The sequence below is a fragment of the Trichomonas vaginalis genome, chromosome IV (genome assembly GCF_026262505.1).
Source record: "Trichomonas vaginalis G3 chromosome IV, whole genome shotgun sequence".
Classification (NCBI taxonomy): Eukaryota; Parabasalia; order Trichomonadida; family Trichomonadidae; genus Trichomonas; species Trichomonas vaginalis.
Window position 1 is genome coordinate 12,550,292 of NC_067206.1, and position 20,424 is coordinate 12,570,715.

The window sequence follows — 20,424 nt, forward strand, 5'->3', positions numbered from 1 at the left end:
TTTAATCAATTGATTCTTTGAATATAGATAAATGGATATATTTAATTAATAGATTTATTTTCATTTTTTAAAGATGCTTCTAATAGAATTGACTGAAAAAAATATCTAAATACTATAACTTCACGCATCACAAGCGCAATATGCAGACTAGTTATATTCATATGTAATATGATTAGAAAATAATTCATAATATTCGTGATTAAAAATAAGAGTTTAGTTACATGTAATTCAACAGAACATTAATAGATTCGTGTATATATTAATCAGATTCATTGCTTTTTAGACGCCGGCATCTGCTAATATTTTTGCCACATTAAGAACCTGGTTTTTGGCATCATTTTGTGGTCTGTCGCCGCCACAAATGCCTACAACGACCACAGTAGTAGTCTTTTTCATGCATATGTTTAATTCGTCTTGCATTGCATGAATGTAATCTTTTGTATACTCCAGAGGAAATAGTTTTTGCTCATTATAAGGAATACCGTGTTGACGAGCTAAAGATGGATCTTTAAGCATTTTTGACCAATGAACTAAATTTGTTGGAGTAGCAGCGAAATTTTCTGTTTTAGCGCATAAGGCTCCTTCTACTGAGAAGATTGCTGCTGCATTTGTTTGTCCTTGAAGCATATCAACATAATCATCCCACGACATGATATAAAATAAAATCTTTATTTATGGGTGTGTATCGATGGAAAAAAGGGTGCAATGATCGCTTTCCATCGAATAAAGCATAAAGCAGCTGAATTGTATTTGCTCTGACCAGATTCATGAATGTTCAAAATATATGCATGAAATATTCCATTTGATATTCTCATGAAAAGTTTGTAATGGTAAGATCGTCTTTCCACACATAGTTTAGGCTATTTTAGAGAATATCACTGTATTCTACGTGTTTCTGTCATTAATTATAAATAATAAAAAATATTTAAATAGAAAAACAAAACAATTTTAATATATATTAAACATTATTATTTGGAAGCTCTTTGAACCATTTCTAATACCCTCTGGGCTTTAGGTTTCTTTGAATTATTTTCAAATTGCTTGACTAATGTTTTACACTTATCAACGTAGCTTATATTATCCATCTTCAATGAATAGTTCACTCTTTTAGAATCAATAAATAATTGAACTATTTTTTCCTCTAAAGAATTAATGGCTACGAAAAATGCAGTTTTGATACCTCTATTGTTTATAAGACGCTCACCAAGGTTTGGATCTGCATTATTATCTAATAAAAGCTTACATATTTCAAATGATTTCTCTTCACAGGCTAGAATCAAAGGAGTTTTACCATTGGAATCGTTAATATTGATAGTAGCTTTCTGTTTTATCAATAGATTAACTGCCTGTTCCTTCTTTGCTTTAACTGCAAAGAATAATGGTGTTTGATTTAACTCATTTTTGATATCTGGATCAATTTTTGCTATGTTAATAAGGAACTCTATCACTGGTATATTATCTTTTTGAGCTGCAAGATGTAGATATGTGTACTGGTTGTTCTTTTCTGTAAATTGATAAGAATAATCAATGATATCTTTGAAATTATCATGAATTAACTGTATGAAAGATGCATTTCCGGCAACAAGCACGCATTCTTTGACGATTTCAATCATTTCTTCTTTGTCATTTGGCTTCCATTTTGCTTCAATAATTAAATGAAGGATATTTATGTTATGCTTGTTAATAGAAAGAATGGCTGGTGTTTTTCCACTACTATTCTTTGCAGTTAAGTCACATTTCTTCTCAATTAGAACGATCATAATATCAGAAAGGTTATTTTGAGCCGCCAAATGAGCAGGAGTATTTCCGTTCGAATCCTTATAGAATACAGGATATGTTGGCTTCCTAACATTCTCCAATGCACGCTTTTTACCTCTTTGATTAAATCCTTCAAGAGGATCAGGGAATTCTTCACTTGCTTTCGACAAATCTGGTCCTTGGTCATTATTTTCCAGTGGTTTATTGTTATTTTGAATCTGATTATTTTCATCTTCATTTGTATTCGGAAGTTTTTCTTGATTTTCTGGTTTTTCGACTTTCTTTTCTTCTTTTTCTTTTTCTATGTTATTTGCAATAGTCTTTGTTTCTTCTGATTTCTTATCTTGTGGTGAATTCTGGTTTTGTGGAGGAATAGCACTAGCCGGCGGTCGTTTCTTAGAGAATGGGAACTGACTATACTTAGAGTTAAACAATTTATCCAATTCCGGAGTGTCAATATAAATTTGGAATTTTAATGCGTCATTTAATTGCATATTTCTATCCTTAATGCGTCCAAGTATCGTATCTAGCTCTTTGTATCTTCTTTGCATTGCTAAATATGAGAATATTGTATGCTCAACCTCATTAATTGTTGTTTTCACGTTTACATCGCATCCAGAGTCCAAAATAGCAGTTATATTATCCTGGTTATTATCAACTAAGCATGCTTTGAACAATGGGTTGAATCCATAGTTATCTGTTGCCGAAATTATGGACTGATCAGGTCTTTGTTCACCTTTTATGGTCACAAGTTCAGAAATAAACTTAGCCCTGTTTGGTATTTGAACAATATAGAAGATAATAAGTTGTTCGATATTTGATAAGTCCATTTTAGCAGCTTTGCACAAATTCAGCATATTTTTAAAGTTCGTGAATTGGTTATCTTTAATAAATGATAGAAGCTTATCTTTGAGTCTTTCCTTAGCGAACCCGAATTCTCTATCTATTTCTTGGCTTCTGTTTCTATCATATTTATCTCTATCTAATTTCTGTTCAATGTCAGCTCGACTTATTTCTTTATCCAATCGACCTAAACTATCTACGAAATATTCAATAGGACATTTATTGTATGTTTTTCCATCTTCTTTTTTATCATAGATCTTTAATTCGTTCGGAGTTTTGACGATGTATTGTAAAATATTCAAATAATCATCAATTTTCTCTGAAAACAAAATCATTGAACAATAGTGAATTTCGCGCCTTCCGTTATCATATTCTTTGAAGATATTATAATCTGTGTCTGTAAACTTTTCAACCAAGTAATCAACGATTTCATGACTTCCGCCAATAACAGCACTCACAAAAATATTTGATTCACAAAAATCATCATAGAAATTATCATCAAAATTGGTTGACGCGTAGTCATACAATACATCAAAAGAATCATAACAACTATATAACGCTGCAATTTGTAATGCTTCTAAAACAGTTTCTTCTTGCGGTTCACTTTTTTCCAAATATTTTTTTGTCAAATTTTCATCATTCAAAGCTGCAGAAAAACAAAGAGGAGATAAGTCATTGACGGTGGTCGACAGGTCGCCGAAGTTGATATCTTCTATGTCTTCATCTTCATCTTTGTTGTAATTCTCTATGATTTTGTAGAAAATTTCATTTGGAAATGAGTTTTTTTCATCATCAAAATTGAAAAATTTCAAATGTAAATTTTTGATCATATTTTGAACATATGGTTCGTTAAGACGTTTTGAAATTTTGATAATATCCATGCCATTCTCTTTCTTTTCAATAAATTCTGGTAAAGAAACATCGCGTTTTTTAACAAATGATTTTGGAATTTCTTGAATAACTTTTTTTGGAGCAAACGAGTTAAATACTTTTATAATGTTATTGACTTCATATTCTTCAAGTAACTGTGATGATCCTCTAAAAATTGTATAAAAATTTATCCAGATTTTTTGGAAAAAATCTTCTCGAGAATCGTATAGATCGGTAACAATGTATTTAGAATTATTTTGAGTTATATTTGTAACAGGCCAAGCAGAATCAGATATTAACGGGATTAATATTGAATAAACTTTAACAATCGATTGGATTTTTGTGGCAACGCTGTTGAGTTTTGTGTATGTTTGACTGAACTTTTGATAGATTTCGTCATTCATGTTTTCAATTAACTTTGTAAAAGAATTTGCGCGTTGAAAACTCTTATCTCGGATATCTTCGAATTGAAATCTGATTCTGCCTGCCTGGCCATCCATTTTCACCCCACTTTCATATTTCTTTTTTACATTATAATTGGTTGAACTCATAAATAATTTTGAAGAAAGACATGTGAAAATAATGTTTGACTCAAGTCATAATTTTGATAGTGATATATATTATAAGACATGAATTTTATCTCAATTCCTGTCAAAAATGAATTGTTTGCTTTGAAAACTTTTACGATTTGAAAGCGTTATTTTACGATATTTGTTTCTTAAAATTGAATACAAATAACGCTTTTTATGCATGAAATAGATAGTGGTTGATGTTTACATTGTGTGTACATGTGTGCTTTGAAGCTTTCAAGCATAAATACGCTACCATCAAAATATAATATGGCAATATTAAAAATATAATTATTCTTTATATCCCTTTGCTCAGGTTTAATTTCAAATGTAAAATCATGTTTCAAAGTCTGATTTGATAAAAATTATTTTAAAAAATAGCTTAAATTTTAGATTTCATACAATAACATTTGTTGCAATTCTAACAGGGATTCTATATGATACAGAAAAGATTCGAATTCGAGCAATATTTCTCCCGGACATGTTTCGCACTGCTAGGCCATTTAAGTGGCCATGTGATTTTTCTTTGAAAATCCTATTTTTTATACTTATTAAAGCATATCTTTCATATTATTTCGCAAAGTAGCAAGATGAAGAGAAAAAAAAATAAATATTTTAAACGGGTAAATTTTTTGATGTCACAGCAATCTGCACCCGCTGCTAGCGCAACAAATCCACCAGCATTTCAAGGCCAAGACCGTCCAACAGACGTTCGTATGTCTTGCATCCTTGCAGCTAAGAGTGTTGCTGATGCTGTTCGTTCATCACTTGGTCCACGCGGTATGGATAAACTTATTCAAGAAAAGAACGGCGAAGTTATTATTACAAACGATGGTGCTACAATTCTCAAGCATATGGGCGCTGCACATCCAGCAGCCAAGCTCATGGTCTCCATGAGCCAAGCTCAAGATGTTGCCGCAGGCGATGGTACAACATCTGTTGTTATCTTTGCCGGTGCCTTCCTTTCAGCATGCAAGACATTACTCGAACGCAAGCTTCATCCATCACTTGTTTCAGACGCTCTCCGCATTGCCACAGACGAGGCAATCAAGATCCTCGACCAGATGCGTATTCCATTTGGCCAAGGCGAAGCATTTACAGAACAAGAAAGAGAAATCTTAATTGATTCAGCTCGTACATCACTTTCATCCAAGCTCGCCTCCCAATGGAGCGACATCCTTGCTCCACTTGCCGTTGATGCTGTTTTGCGTGTCCACGATGGCAAGCACGTCGATCTCAACGATATCCGCGTTGTTCAGCGTGTTGGCGGTGTTATTGATGACAGTGAGCTTGTTGATGGTGTTGTCTTCCCACACCATTTCCAACGCCAGAGTGGCGATGCTCGCAAGATCAACAACGCCAAGATTGCCTTGATCCAATTCCAGATCTCTCCACCAAAGACAGACATGGAATCCCAAGTCATTCTCAACGACTACGCTCAAATGGACCGTGTTCAGCGTGAACAGCGCAAATACATCCTTAATATCGTCAACGCCATTGCAAAGACCGGCGCCAACGTTATTCTCTTACAGAAGTCCGTCCTTAGAGACGCCATTTCCGATACAGCCCTCCACTTCCTCAACAAGAAGGGAATTATCGTTGTCAAGGATATCGACCGCGAGGAAGTTGACTTTGTCTGCCGTACAATCGGTTGCCAGCCAATTGCATCCGTCGAAGGCCTCTCCGCCGACAAGCTTGGCTTCGCAGAGACAGTCGAAGAAGTCACAACAGCTGGAGGCGCAATTATCAAGATTATGGGCTTGAAGAAGGTCTCCAAGACAGTTACAGTCTTATTACGTGGTTCAAACGAACTCATCATTGGAGAAGCCGAGAGATCCCTCCACGATGCTCTCTGCGTCATCCGCTCCCTTGTCTACGAGAGATACCTCCTCCCTGGTGGCGGTGCACCTGAAGTGGAACTCGCCATCAAACTCGCAAAGAAGGCTGACGAAATCGGTGGAGAAATAGGTCACTGCATCAGAGCATTCGCTGACTCCCTCGATATTGTTCCTTACACACTCGCTGAGAACGCTGGTCTCGCTCCACTCGATGTCGTGACACAGTTGAGAGAAGCTCACTCCTCTGGAAAGATGTATTATGGTGTATCAGTCGTAGCTTGCGGCCCTGCTGACATGAAGGAGGAAGAGGTCCTTCAGCCGTACTTAGTAACAAAGAGCGCTGTAACATTCGCCAGTGAAACTGTTCGTATGATTCTCAAGGTCGACGATATCCTTGCTACACGGTAAAAATAAATATAAATATTACCTTAGAATTGATTAATTATCATTCTTTTTTTAAACTTAGATCTGTCTTGTGCTTTGAATATTTAGTTGAATCTATATAGTTTATGTTCACTTTTTATCCATGACTTGAAAAGGATAACAGGTTCGATACTTTCGCGAATTAGGCATAGAAGTAATTATCTTTAATATATGATAGAAACTTATCTTTGAATCTTTCCTTATCGAAACCGAATTCTCTATAAAATTTTATCATGTTTGCTCTTTTACCTAGATGTGTGAAGGACTTCTCTTTCAATGGCATTGATATCAAAGTCAATTATCAAAATTATATCAATCATTATATATAGCATCAAGAGTTAACAAATTCACAATGATGGCCAAAATGGTATTATTTCTTTTAAGATTTTTAATACATAACATTTTTCTCCTAGAGTTTATTAGAATTATCGATTTTTGTAAACTATTGAAAATAATCATCGTTTTTCCTCAATATAAAACGTGACAAACGATGTTATTGACCATTTTCATACCTACAATATATTGTGCAGACTATTGCAAGGCCAAGCATAACATTCCAACGCCGATGGCAGACAAGAAACTTAGATTTATTTCTATTGTTACTGATCCAGGTTTACTCACACCGAGACAATCTTACTTAAAGAAAGATAAACTCGGTGTTTGGAACTGCAATGAAGATGACAACAATGGATTCCGTACAAGAATTGCACCATCTCTTCAATATCGCCATTATCATCAAGTTGTTGATCCACTTTATGCAGAATATCCAAAGAACTGCAGATGGAACGATCTTACAGTTCAAGGACGTAAGAATTCCTTTGAATTAGGTGAAATTTACAGAACATATTTAGTAAATAATCTCAAACACATCCCAGAAAAGATGAATCCAAGAATATTCCGTTTCTTCTCAGCCCCTGATGACTGCTCATTCCATTCCGCTCAGTCATTCCTCAATGGATTCTATCCTCCACTCTCTGATAACGAAATCTTATCAATAGAAACAGCTGATGAGAAAAACTCACCACTCATGGTTTCTCAATCAATGTGCAATGATCTCAACAACAACTACAAGCAGTTTATTGCATCAGAAAAGTACCAAACATTTTATAATGAAGCAAAGAAGGTCACAGACGCTGCTGTTCAGTCTCTTGGGGTAGATCCGACACCAACCAATACAATAAATGTTTGCAAATGGGCCATGGCCATGAGTTGCAACGATGAATCAACTCTTCCAAAAGAATTTACAAAAGATGTCCTTCAAAAATGCTTAGAAGTATCAAGATTCGAAACATTGTCCTTCTACTTATCGAACTCTACTGTTGCTGCTGCTCCTTTCTTCAATCATTTCTTCAAGTACTCAGATAAGGCCATTGGACTTAATATGCACGTAAAAGTTAATTACCAAGCTGCTCGTAACAACGTTATTGCAGCAATTTGCTCTCTTATTAAATACGAAGGTGATATTCCAATTGGATCTCATTTGGCAATCGAAATTTGGGAAGATTCTGTACCTGACCAATACATAAGATTTGTCCTCAATGGTGATGAGATATTTACTCAGCGTTATGATAATTTCAGAGCAAATATTGAATCTAAGATCGAAGGTGTCTGCTCTGAGCAAGACATTTATGATGAATAGGTGTTATAAGTAATATTATATATAATAAAGTTTTGAATTTTTTAATCTTTTTTTTTGTACACTGTCCGGCCAAACGAATGTTATCGTTAAAATTCCAAATTACCCAGATTTTCCTTACTTTTACCACTCCCCATGTAATTTCTGGGGAAAACGATAATTCATTTTTTTTATGGATGAATAGATCGTTTTCCTAGAAAGGACCTCATATCTCTGGCTAAAAAGAGTGTCAGATCCTAAATAGGTTATTGATCTAGTGTACAAATCCAATAAAAAGCCTATTTTTTTGGCTTTTTTGGTGCTCATTTTTTCGAAGATCTACATGAATATGGGGAAACCATCGGATTTTTTTGGTTAACCCACATCTTCATGTAGTCTGGACTATCTTTCCTCGAAGGACCTCTTTACGGGTGTAAAAACTCATAAAGTTCTCAAAAGATTCATTCTCGATCTCCATGCTGAAAGAATTTACAATAAAAAAGAGATCTACGCATCAAACTACAGCCATAAATGAACTGAACCCCTAAAGCTCAGCTCTTAGTTTATCAAAAACGTCGAAATCCTTCTCATTGCAATCAAATTTTCTCAATAACTCATAAGAAAAATCGAATTTTGATTAAGCCGATGTTATAGGTATCACAAATACTACAAACTTGAGCAATATCGAAATTGCCAGCAAAAGTTTGAAATTGCATTGCTCATATTTGTTTTGTAAACTAAAAATCTGCTTATATTATTCATTAATTTTTTATATATTATTCATATACTTTAATAAAAACAATACTATTTCACCTTAAAAATGAATTTCATAAGTCAATATTATTTTTTTGAAAATGTATCAATTTTCGATTAAAACAACATGAGAATAAAATTTACGCAAAATTATTTTAAAAAATGGTTTTAAAAATTTACAATTGATGAAGAATAAGATTGCAAGAAGTTTTGAAGTTTAATTTTAAGAAAAAAAATTCGGATATTATTCATGGATCTAAGTAATCTGATATTTGAGTATCGGCACTATGCATAAAACATATATTTATAGTTTTTTTGGAGTTTTATGATTTTAAATATATTCAAATTTGGCAATCCAATAGATTTTTAAAAAATAGATAAATAAAAATAGATTACATATGCAGCAGATTTAGAACATGAAACAAATCTTATAGTGACCCAAAAAAAAATTCATGATCCAAAAAAGAAAAAAATTGGCTAAATGGGAATCAAACCTTGGCATAATAAATCATTATGTCGGATGTTTCCACTACACTACACCGGCAGTTCCAAAAATAACCTTGGTGGTTCTATTTAATAGCTACTCCCAACGATAGGCGGTGTCCCCAGCTTTAGAGAGGTTGTTAAAATAAAGAAAAACTGGGTAATATTGTTTTCATTCATCGTGAGGACAACCTTTATCTCAATGGTTTTCAACGATGATTATTTTCAATTCAAATGTTTTGAAGTATGGAATATAAAGAAGACTTTAACTTACAGCCACGATCAAGGATATCCACTACTCCAGATTTATCACAATTTATTGATGATTACGTGAAAATAGAAGAAATACTCGATTTTAAGCTATGTGATTTTGAAAATCTTTGTGCTCAAACATTCAGTATGTTTCAAGAATCAGGAACTGCTGCACGCATGTACTTAGACGAAATAACAACTCTTTTGAAAAATTGGCGTTCCAAAATAATTGAGAATCGAATTAATGTTAAGATATTTATAAAATGCTTTGAATATCACTACATTGGTGATGTAATGTATTCATTTATTAATCCAGATCTTTCTACATTATATCCTGCATCAATTTTTTCGAATTTTGATATATATACTGCTATTTTATCTGGAATACATTTTCTTAATATAATTTCGTACTTTGATTTAGATCAGTTTAAATCTTTTCTGGAAGGCGGACAAGTTTTCGAAATTTTATATAAATTATTCATTAACGATGAATTCAACTATGATAAAACAGTCTCTGGCGAGATCTTAGCCACAATGATCAATATATCTCCGATAGAGGCCAAATTTCCTGATCCATTTCCGAATTTCCAAGAATGTTTTGAATCAGTTTCTGAGTTACTACGAGTATTTTGCAAGAATGGACTTCCTTACTGCTTTCTAATTAGACTTTTATACAATGTTTCAGAAATATTGCCTTTTGTTTTTGATTTAGAGACCTTACAATACATTAGGATAACAATTGGGCAGTTGATGGACGAAGATGACTTTTATTTTGCCCTTAGATTTGCTTTTAACCTTGTGAAAGAAAATCCAAAATTATCTCCTTTCTTTTTTGATTTTCTAGGGCGATACTACCATGATATTCTTGATTTCCAGTTAGATACGATATCACATGCCTTTAGATTACTTAATCTTTTCGTAATTGAGTTGCCTGATCAAATTGTCTTGCAAATTTTTGATTTATTTGAAGATATTAATAGTGTCTTCGAAAGGATATTCTCATCTTCGGCTACTGCTCATCAAGGTTTGATATTCTTTTCTGAAATTTCTTCAAGAACTGTTAATGGTGAGCTTCTTTTAATGAAATTCTTGCATGATATGGATATAACCATTGAAAACATATGCTCCAATGTATTGGAAGCATCAGAACTGATATCAATATATGGGAAATCAGAAGTTGTTACTTTTTTCTCTGCTCTTCTTGAGAATTATAATGGTGCAAATGCTCTCTGTGTTGAATATCTTGATCCAGGACTACTGTCTGAGATAATGCAGCGAGGAGAGGACTATTTATGTTTGAGATCTTTGAAATTATTATATGCTATGATAAATTATGTCAATGCGCAGGGATCTGAGAATATAAATCACTATATTGATGTGATGAATGATTGCGACATCCCAGAACAAGTTGAATCATTGATTGACAGCGAAAATGAAGAAATAAGTTTCATGGCAACGGCAATAACAGAAAGAGTACAGAGTATTTTAGAGAGAAATGAAAGTAATTGAATAAATTTATTTGTTAATGTTTATACAAAATAATAATTATGAAAAATAATACTTGGTTTATAATTTTCACTATAATGAATGATAAATAACAATATTTATTGATAGAAGCATAAAATTATGTATGGGAATATATTGTTAATAGAACCTATATTTGTTGGAATAATTCTGAATGAATTGGAATATTAACGAATACATTAATTATTGAGATGATACATAATAGAAGATTTTGTGCATGAGTGTGGGACAAACTATCCAGTGTCACTTTTTTATTAACCTTATTTTAAAAAATTAATAAAATAATAATAAAAAATTATTTGAATCTTTTACATTAATTGTTTCTTTTTTAAAAGTACCTTTGAAGTACAATAAACAAGATTTGAATCTATTGATCCTTGTTGCAAACTTGAATATATTGCTTCAAGCATTTTCAAACATTCGACTTTTTTGTTTTCCAATATTTGTTCATGGTCATTAGCTTTTCGTAATATACGAACAACTTTATCACTATTGATTAATTGAACTTTAAATTTAATCAATAATGCTGGAACAACCGTTGTGTATAATTCAACAACAAAATCGTCTAATCGAATATTCCTTCTCTCTGGGAAATAAGAATGCTTGAGAACTTTGAAATGTGACTCACTGACGTTATTAGTCGCGTCACCTCCGTTGCGATAGCGCTTATTCCAACGATCTAAATGATGCCTCCATTGCCTATCGAAGTACTTTTGGGCTTTCGGTTCAGTGGAAAGAATTTCAAGAATTCGATCATAAACTGCATCTAGGTCTGCAGCTTCTTCTTGAGTGAGGTGCTCTGGAACTTCTTCACTTGTTTCAAACGTTTCTTCTTCTGGAATAAATTCAGAATCGTTTGGATCATCAGAAGATTCTCGTGGTAAAAAGATTTGAGAAGGTTGAAATTCATTTTCGATGAATTCTTCTTCATATTGTTCCTCTTCTTCAATTTCTTCTGCTTGAAGTAAGTGAGATTGAGCTGGTTCCTCTCTAGGATTTTCTTCTTCTTGGTTCTGTTCTTCCTCGGGAGATTCTTCTTTAGTATCGAATACTAATAATTTCATTAGATTATAAAATTCTTCAAAATTGTCTCGTGATTTAAACTTATCCGCTTTTCTTAATATGGCGCGAAGGACATGCACGCCACACCAAAGAATATGACAGTTTGGAATACCTCGCTCAATTGCCTCGGCTATTTGTGGGGCGCAGTCCATACTTATCATCTCGGGTTCTCTATTAATATATTGAAAATAACGACAAACACAATATTGAATATTTTCGCTTGTGTCAGGAGAAATAAAGAAATACAAAAAAGGAAAAACAATAGTATGTTCTGTTTTTCCTGTGAGTGCATATAATGGAATGTTAGCCCTTAGAAGTTTATACGTTGAATCGATGTGAAACGTAGAAATTTGGTGACCAAGGGCCTTCGCTTCGAAAGGTGCATATAAAAAAACTAGTTTTCCCGGCTCAGAGATAAATTCAATTAAATCTTCTGGACAACTTTCTTGAACAGATTCGACAAAGATAGCTAAAGAAACTTTTTCATCCGAACTAAAGCGTTTGGAAACAATTTCAGCTCTTTGAGCAAATTTACGTAATGCATCTGGACCTTGTGCAAATATTGAAAGTAACTCTTCGTCTGTATATGAAATATTTAAGTCTTGGAAACACTTAAGTTGAGCTGTAGCATGATTCATATTGTTTTCAAAGTAATGTTTAAGATAATTTCTGACAAATAATGAGGATATTGTTTTTGTTGATTTCGGAGGTGCAGAATGATCATGAGAGTCAGAGTGGATTAGTAGTTCATATTTATCTTGATCTATTATCCGGACTTTGAATTTAGCTTGACATTGTGGATACTTACATTTGTATTCGATCGTGGAGTATTCTTTCCTGCATTTTTGAGAGTAGCCCATGCTAGCTTTTATCTCTTCTTGGATACCAAACTGGAGGAGCTCCATAGTGTTGAATATCACGGGCTCCATACAACAAATTGAATAAGGTATTTCAAAATTTGAAGGAAATGGTCCATCATTGAATGTAGTGGCCGGGAATTGAATGACATACAGATAGTTTGAGGAAATTTGTTATAAATTATAATATAATTGAAGAATTAATTATCAAAACAAGTCTAAGAGCCATTAGTCAGATTTTCCCGAAATGCAAGGTTAAGATTTTAGCAGCGACTAACTTTGAGTGTACATATATAATTGTTATACTGAGTACTTTCTATCTGTGTTACTTATTTGAGTCTAAGAGCCATTAGTCAGATTTTCCCGAAATGCAAGGTTAAGATTTTAGCAGCGACTAACTTTGAGTGTACATATATAATTGTTATACTGAGTACTTTCTATCTGTGTTACTTATTTGAGTCTAAGAGCCATTAGTCAGATTTTCCCGAAATGCAAGGTTAAGATTTTAGCAGCGACTAACTTTGAGTGTACATATATAATTGTTATACTGAGTACTTTCTATCTGTGTTACTTATTTGAGTCTAAGAGTCATTTCTACCATAGAACTAGATATTGTCTCAGTTAGTATGACTATGTTGGGTACTGTGGCACTGCGTTCCACCTTACCCAAGATAACAGTTTGACACTTTACGAAACCGGTAACGTATATTTTACAACACAACCATAACACCAACTTAACCTTAAATATTTACAAAACCATCTGACACATAAACGACTTCACTAACGAATTCACTACCATCCTCACTAAATAAAAAATAACCTTATTTTTATTTTTTTAAATTTTTTATTTCATTACAAAGACATGTCTGACTACATTTACTATGACTCTTTCCCAGAACGTTTCCGTGAACTATTCAAAACTCAAGTAAAACTGAGAAACATGCATTTTAACAAAGACAGACCCATTGACGATGAAAGAAACCCTGAATATATTACAATCCCTTATGACGCAAAGTTCATTGCATACATTCCTTATGGTCGCAGAGGAACGAAAACTATTTCAACAAAGAACAAAAATTATTTCTGGAGCGATGAAGAAAATTGCCTTATCTACATAAATGCATACTTAAATAAAGCTACATATTGTACAAAAGAAGGTTGGACTGGATTTGAGCTCTACATATACGACGACGATGGAAACAGACGTTGTGTATACCCATACGATAATATGTACCATTGTTTTCATCAAGCATTAAACGAATACATAGTCAGTAAGGGTCTCATTCCTGCTGAGTAGAAATGTTATATTTTTGTTCTGTCATTTATAAAAAAATAAAATAAAAATAAATGATATCACCACCCTCACACGTATGAAAACATAGCACAAAAATAATGTTTATGTTAGAATGTTAGATCTAACACGTTTTTTCACCTCTTTTTTCACCCTGTTGAATTCATTGCTTTATAACTCTCTTCCTTTCTCCAACTCTTCTAACTTCTTCTTAAGTTCAGCAATGTTGTCCTCATGAAGTTTAATCTTCCTTAATATACCTTCTCTATCTAATGGTTGCTTTATCTTTCTAAACTGAACTCTACCATCCTTCATAGTATGAATGTAAAAACCTTCTGGAATAGTTCCTGATTTAATGTATTCTACCAAAACTTTTTGTTTCATTGCTTCAGTGACTTTAGTCGTCATTTTACTCTAAGGTGAAGCTAGCACAGCGATAATGGATTTCATGACTTTTTAGTATTTCATGCAATCTTAACAGATAGCCTTACAAGTACTTCCAGTGTCTCTAGCTGTCCCTCCTTTTTATATAACTCCATGACATTTATAATCTCGCGAAACTTAACAGGTAGCATAACAGATTAAAATCAGATGAGGTTTTGAACCAAAATTTCTAAGCAACGTTGTCAAGGATTTTGAGGAACTAGGGACAGAGTGTGGCAAAGTCCAAGATTTAATTTATCTTCATCTGTTTCATCAACTATCTCATCTAATATGCCAATATTTTATTCATAACTCGTGGCAAACTCACTAACTTTCATTATGTTCATCTGCATGCTTCATCTGATAGAAAGTATGACTTTCATTAATTCTGTGAGATAATGAAAACTACTAGGGACAGAGACCATGGCAAAGTTTATGACTTTCATTATTTCCAGAACTTAATGAAAACTACTAGGGACAGAGACCATGGCAAAGTTTATGACTTTCATTATTTCCAGAACTTAATGAAAACTACTAGGGACAGAGACCATGGCAAAGTTCATGATTTAATTTATTCTCTCACTAACAACAAACACAAACTCCAACACTAACGACAAAAATAAATGTCCTCACTTCTTAACAAAGTAATATGTGCTTCTTACACCACCATAGCTCAAACGTTTCTTTTCAAACATCGATTGAAACTTATTTTGAGCCATTGGCTTTAGTCTCTTTTTCTTCAAATACGCCAAGAAATCTTCTTCACATCTTTTCACTTCATAGCCTTCTTTAAACTCCTCCTTGTTAAGTTCTATGAAATCCTTTATCTCATTCTTTGTTGCAATGGCTTCTTCATGAACGACATCGTGAACTATTTCATCATTGTTCTCATGTATGACCTCCTCACTGTTCTCATGAACTATTTCATCATTGTTCTCATGTATGACCTCCTCACTGTTCTCATGAACTATTTCATCACTGTTCTCATGTATGACCTCCTCACTGTTCTCATGAACTATTTCATCACTGTTCTCATGTATGACCTCCTCACTGTCTTTCATAAGCGTTTCAAAATCTCCTTTACTCATTACTTCAATCTCATGCTGTTCACAGTAGTACTTAAACTCACTGTATATGTCTTTGTTGTATGTTATATTGCTTCCCATGTACTCCATGAATTTTTCAAGCACTTCCTCATAATTCACTGTTTCTTTCTTTCCACGACCTTCTAATATCATACTTGCTTCGTAAATATAACTTCTTGCAGAACCGTCTCGCTTTCTACTTCTCTTCACAAATTCTCTCATCTTGCCACCAAATACATTTGAACTACATGCAAAGAATTCATTCTCCTTCGCAAATTCTTTATATCTTCTGTAGCACTCTGTACAATTCCATCCGGATACAAACTTTTCATAGAACTCCTCGTAAAACATTTGGTAAGGTGTTTTGTTCATTTCGATGAGTTCTTGTTTAGCCCTGGTGAATGGTATCTTCCTTACATCAAATTCACTTAAATCTTTCTTCATGAAGTACGTCAGTAAGTTTGAATAAAACTCTTCATTAAAGCTTTCAATGAGATTTGAGAAATATTCGTAATTTCCTTTGTATCTGCTGCTTACGTCAATGACAACAAATCTTCTGTCGTCTTTGTCAATCTTTACTGAGTTGAAGTTGTTAGATATCATGATGATATTACAAACATTCTCTATCTTTCTTACTGGCTGACACTTCTGATTTAAGTCCAACTGAGTCTCTGTTACTATTGACTTTAGTGCGTCGTGGTTCATGACCTTAGACGTATCGCATGAGCTTAGTTCATTGCATACGATGAGCTTCATGTTCTCAATAGCAGCATTGAATCTACCAACCACATTCTCTATTGCCGTTATATTATTGTTGGCGTACTTGCTAATGAGCTCGCATAGAACATTACTAAGTACATTCTTACCAGTTCCTTGCTTTCCTATTAACAAAAGTACTGTTCCAGTCTTTCCACAAGGATTTTGAACGATGTAGGCGAACCAGTTCAAAACATACTCATAAAGCTCTTCATCCTCATTACATATGACATCGTGAACATGTTTCAAATATCCTTCAATAACATTCTCATCTACTTCATTCAGTATCTCATACTCATATCCTCTGAAATAGCTGTAAATGTCATCTCTTTCGTCAAAGAATCTCATGCCTGACTTCATAAGATAGTTCTTGTTCTGACCCGCTTCATAAATCATCAGTGCGTTCACATCCTTCTCCTCAATACGTCCTACATAAATACTCTTCATGAGCTTATTGAATTCCTTGCTATCTATTGATACAAGTGTTGTTGTGTCTCGTATTCCATCATAATCTTTCACTAGATATGTCATACGTGCTCCGTCAATAACAACAACACATCTTCTTAAGTCATTTATAACACTAGCTATGTCAATACCTTCTTCACTCATGTACTTATTTTTCCTCAAGTCCTTTAGTGTGAAAGTGTCTCTAAGTTCTATTTCAAGCAATTCATTTACACATCCTTTGCAATACTTCTCTATAAAATATTTCTGTCGTTCTTTACTAAGTTTCTTAACAGCTCTGAAGAACCATGTGTTTTGACTCAAACATCCTTCACAACTTCTCTCATTCATTCCTAGTTCTTTCATGTCATTATCTTCAACCTCTATGGTCTCATTGACTAAGGTCAAAGGGTTCTTAGTCATTGCTGGTCTTATCTGAAACAATGTTTGTGCAACAGGTTTAACTAGTTCAGCAACGTCCTTCCTTAATATGAATAGCTGTTTCCACTCATCTTTGCTAACAGTTCTTTCATAACCACTGACAGTAATGATTTCATTTGCTGACCTTAGACGCTTATGTTCTATCATTTGTATTGCTTTTGTGTAAGGCTTTCGTGAGCATAGGTTGTATATGTCATTCCTGCAATGTTCATTCATGCCAATAGTACTAAATCCTTTCTTTGCTGTTGAATGCATAATATCCATTAGTTCCTGTGTTCGTATTGCTGTCTCATAAAATACAACAAGACCTTTGTCATCTATGACGTACTTACCGAAAACATTGCTTATATTCTTTAACCATGAAATAACATCCTCATTCATGCTGTCAAACATGAAGTAAGGTCTTACATACTCTTCACTTATAAGATACTCCACAAAGTACTTGTTAAACTCTATGTCCTCGTGAGCAATTTCATTAGGTTTGATATTAGTTCCTTTTGTCATTGCTGTCATGTACTTCACTCTCATAGTTCCTTTCAATAGCGTAAAAGTACTTCATTGTTTCATAACTGCTCTAAATTCTGTTCAAAATTCGTACAACATAACTTTTTAACATTAGTGAAAGAACATGAGCGAAACAACAACATCTAACATTACAGAAGAAGTCAATGACAATGCCGATGAAAACATTACAGAAGGAGCTAGTGAAAATATTGACGAGTTCAGTGAGGAAGAAGATATTGAGGACGTCAATGAGAACGTTAGTGGGGAACAAACTCAATGGGAAACATTGAGAAATCATGAAGATTATGAGATTTGTACGACATATCCTTTTACTATTCGTCGAAAGAAAAACAAACATATTAAGAGTGAATACTTAAATAATTATGGTTATATTGTGCTTAGTTTAAACAACAAAACACATTTAAAGCATAGAATTATTGCAGAACAGTGGATTGAAAATCCAAACAATTTGAAAGAAATAGACCATATAAATCATGATAGAACGGACAACAGAATCTCAAACCTTCGTTGGTGTTCTAGATCTGAAAACAATAGAAATAAAAGCAAGTATGGCGATATAGTTTATGAGTTCGTTGATGAAATATCTGACGAAGCTGTTGAAATAACAGATTATGGTAAGCATTCGTTTGAGTTCTACTATTATGTTGAGAATGAGGACGCATTCTATTATTATACAGGTCTTAACTATCGAGTACTTCATATAAACTTTACAAAAACAGGTGCTGCTTATGTTTCTATGATAGATACAGAAAACAAGAGAGTAATCCTATGCATAAACAAATTCAAACGCTTGTACGGCTTCATGTAGGACAAACATTATTTTTCAACACTAACGCCAACACGTAGGACAAACATTCATGACTAACATTACTGTATAACATAAATGTTTTGTCATGATTTCATCGTATATGTTTTGTCAAACATAAACGTATATGTTTTGTCATGATTTCATCGTTAATGTTTTGTCATGACCTCATCGTATATGCTTTGTCAAACTTAAACGTAAATGTTTTGTTATGATTTCATCGTAAATGTTTTGTCATGATTTCTTCATCGTAAATGTTTTGTCATGATTTCATCGTTAATGTTTTGTCATGACCTCATCGTATGTTCTTTGTCAAACTTAAACGTAAATGTTTTGTTATGATTTCATCGTAAATGTTTTGTCATGATTTCTTCATCGTAAATGTTTTGTTATGATTTCATCGTTAATGTTTTGTCATGACCTCATCGTATATGCTTTGTCAAACTTAAACGTAAATGTTTTGTTATGATTTCATCGTAAATGTTTTGTCATGATTTCTTCATCGTAAATGTTTTGTTATGATTTCATCGTTAATGTTTTGTCATGACCTCATCGTATATGCTTTGTCAAACTTAAACGTAATGAGTGTAAATGACCCAAAAATAATGTTTATGTTAGAATGTTAGATCTAACACCTTTTCTAACATGTTTTCTAACATGACCTCATCGTAAATGTTTTGTGAAGAATATAACAACCGCCTGAATTCAGACGGTTGCTTTTTATACAAAATCACACAGGAAAATTCTTGAGTTTTGGTTGAAAGAATACGGTCAAGCCAAAAAGTGGCTCGACCTCAAAACAAACATTTTATGAGTTTACTAAGGCATTTATGAATGAATTCAAAGGTATTTGCATACATCCTGACCTCGTTCATTTTGTTGTTGAATGGTGCTCAGTAAAGTATGCATTTTATGTCAAGATATTATGGACTCCATAGACAAGAAAGTTCATGAGAAATTAGATGAAGAAGAACTCGAAGATACAGTAGAGAATGCAAAACATTTTGACGAAGTGAAGATCTTCACTTCGTCAAAATGTGATGCAAAAACAAGCATTTTATGAGCTTACTAAGGCATTTATGAATGAATTCAAAGGTATTTGCATACATCCTGACCTCGTTCATTTTGTTGTTGAATTCAGCAAAAATAATGTTTACGTTAATGTTTTCACTGTTACCATGTTACCATGTGCTACCAGGTTAATTAACTTCTCTTAAATTACTGACAACATGACATTTAGACAACAGTCCAGGAAATAACTTCATCGTAAATGTTTTGTCATGACTTCATCGTAAATGTTTTGTCATGATTTAATCGTATATGTTTTGTCATGATTAATCGTATATGTTTTGTCATGATTTAATCGTACATGTTTTGTCATGACTTCTTGCGTAATGAACGTAAATGTTTTGTCATGATTTCATCGTAAATGTTTTGTCATGATTTAATCGTATATGTTTTTGTCATGATTTAATCGTACATGTTTTGTCAATGACTTCTTCGTAATGAACGTATATGTTTTGTCAAGACTTCTTCGTATATGTTTTGTCATGATTTAATCGTATATGTTTTGTCATGATTTAATCGTATATGTTTTGTCATGACTTCTTCATCGTAAATTTTTTGTCATGATTTCATCGTATATGTTTTGTCATGATTTCATCGTACATGTTTTGTCATGATTTCATCGTAAATGTTTTGTCATGACTTCATCGTATATGCTTTGTCATGATGATTTCATCGAAAATGTTTTGTCAAAACTTCATCGTAAATGTTTTGTCATGATTTCATCGTAAATGTTTTGTCA

The 20,424-nt window shown here is 33.3% G+C and overlaps 10 protein-coding genes across 10 annotated transcripts, besides 3 other annotated features; 5 read left to right on the top strand and 5 right to left on the bottom strand.

The window, feature by feature from the left end:
• Positions 1–192: 192 nt before the first annotated feature.
• On the bottom strand, positions 193–654 carry TVAGG3_0078570 (profilin (actin-binding protein) family; the record flags this gene model as incomplete). The annotated part of the gene is made up of 1 exon (XM_001328850.1): positions 280–651. The coding sequence occupies one exon, from the start codon at positions 649–651 to the stop codon at positions 280–282; it is 372 nt and encodes a 123-aa protein (XP_001328885.1).
• Positions 655–968: 314 nt separating this feature from the next.
• Positions 969–4,122, bottom strand: TVAGG3_0078580 (spectrin binding; the record flags this gene model as incomplete). The annotated part of the gene is made up of 1 exon (XM_001328851.1): positions 969–3,875. The coding sequence occupies one exon, from the start codon at positions 3,873–3,875 to the stop codon at positions 969–971; it is 2,907 nt and encodes a 968-aa protein (XP_001328886.1).
• Positions 4,123–4,653: 531 nt separating this feature from the next.
• TVAGG3_0078590 (chaperonin subunit delta CCTdelta) lies at positions 4,654–6,354 on the top strand (the record flags this gene model as incomplete). The annotated part of the gene is made up of 1 exon (XM_001328852.1): positions 4,676–6,286. One exon carries the CDS (start codon positions 4,676–4,678, stop codon positions 6,284–6,286), a length of 1,611 nt encoding a protein of 536 aa, XP_001328887.1.
• A 437-nt stretch (positions 6,355–6,791) lies between these two features.
• TVAGG3_0078600 (acid phosphatase protein) lies at positions 6,792–7,970 on the top strand (the record flags this gene model as incomplete). Its single annotated transcript, XM_001328853.1, has 1 exon — positions 6,792–7,940. The coding sequence occupies one exon, from the start codon at positions 6,792–6,794 to the stop codon at positions 7,938–7,940; it is 1,149 nt and encodes a 382-aa protein (XP_001328888.1).
• Positions 7,971–9,390: 1,420 nt separating this feature from the next.
• Positions 9,391–11,032, top strand: TVAGG3_0078610 (armadillo (ARM) repeat-containing protein family; the record flags this gene model as incomplete). The annotated part of the gene is made up of 1 exon (XM_001328854.1): positions 9,399–10,913. One exon carries the CDS (start codon positions 9,399–9,401, stop codon positions 10,911–10,913), a length of 1,515 nt encoding a protein of 504 aa, XP_001328889.1.
• A 115-nt stretch (positions 11,033–11,147) lies between these two features.
• Positions 11,148–13,466: a mobile genetic element.
• TVAGG3_0078630 (MULE transposase domain-containing protein) lies at positions 11,237–12,151 on the bottom strand (the record flags this gene model as incomplete). The annotated part of the gene is made up of 1 exon (XM_001328855.1): positions 11,237–12,151. The coding sequence occupies one exon, from the start codon at positions 12,149–12,151 to the stop codon at positions 11,237–11,239; it is 915 nt and encodes a 304-aa protein (XP_001328890.1).
• On the bottom strand, positions 12,309–12,895 carry TVAGG3_0078640 (MULE transposase domain-containing protein; the record flags this gene model as incomplete). Its single annotated transcript, XM_001328856.2, has 1 exon — positions 12,309–12,895. A coding segment is annotated over one exon (587 nt), but the record flags the coding sequence as incomplete, so codon positions are not given.
• Positions 13,467–13,709: a terminal%2Cinverted (terminal inverted repeat of Maverick-2 transposon ID:TVAGG3_0078650).
• Positions 13,467–20,424: part of a mobile genetic element that runs on past the window's edge.
• TVAGG3_0078660 (uncharacterized protein) lies at positions 13,710–14,144 on the top strand (the record flags this gene model as incomplete). Its single annotated transcript, XM_001328857.2, has 1 exon — positions 13,710–14,144. The coding sequence occupies one exon, from the start codon at positions 13,710–13,712 to the stop codon at positions 14,142–14,144; it is 435 nt and encodes a 144-aa protein (XP_001328892.1).
• On the bottom strand, positions 15,191–17,815 carry TVAGG3_0078670 (uncharacterized protein; the record flags this gene model as incomplete). The annotated part of the gene is made up of 1 exon (XM_051221963.1): positions 15,191–17,815. One exon carries the CDS (start codon positions 17,813–17,815, stop codon positions 15,191–15,193), a length of 2,625 nt encoding a protein of 874 aa, XP_051106949.1.
• TVAGG3_0078680 (His-Me finger endonucleases family) lies at positions 17,916–18,620 on the top strand (the record flags this gene model as incomplete). The annotated part of the gene is made up of 1 exon (XM_051221964.1): positions 17,916–18,620. The coding sequence occupies one exon, from the start codon at positions 17,916–17,918 to the stop codon at positions 18,618–18,620; it is 705 nt and encodes a 234-aa protein (XP_051106950.1).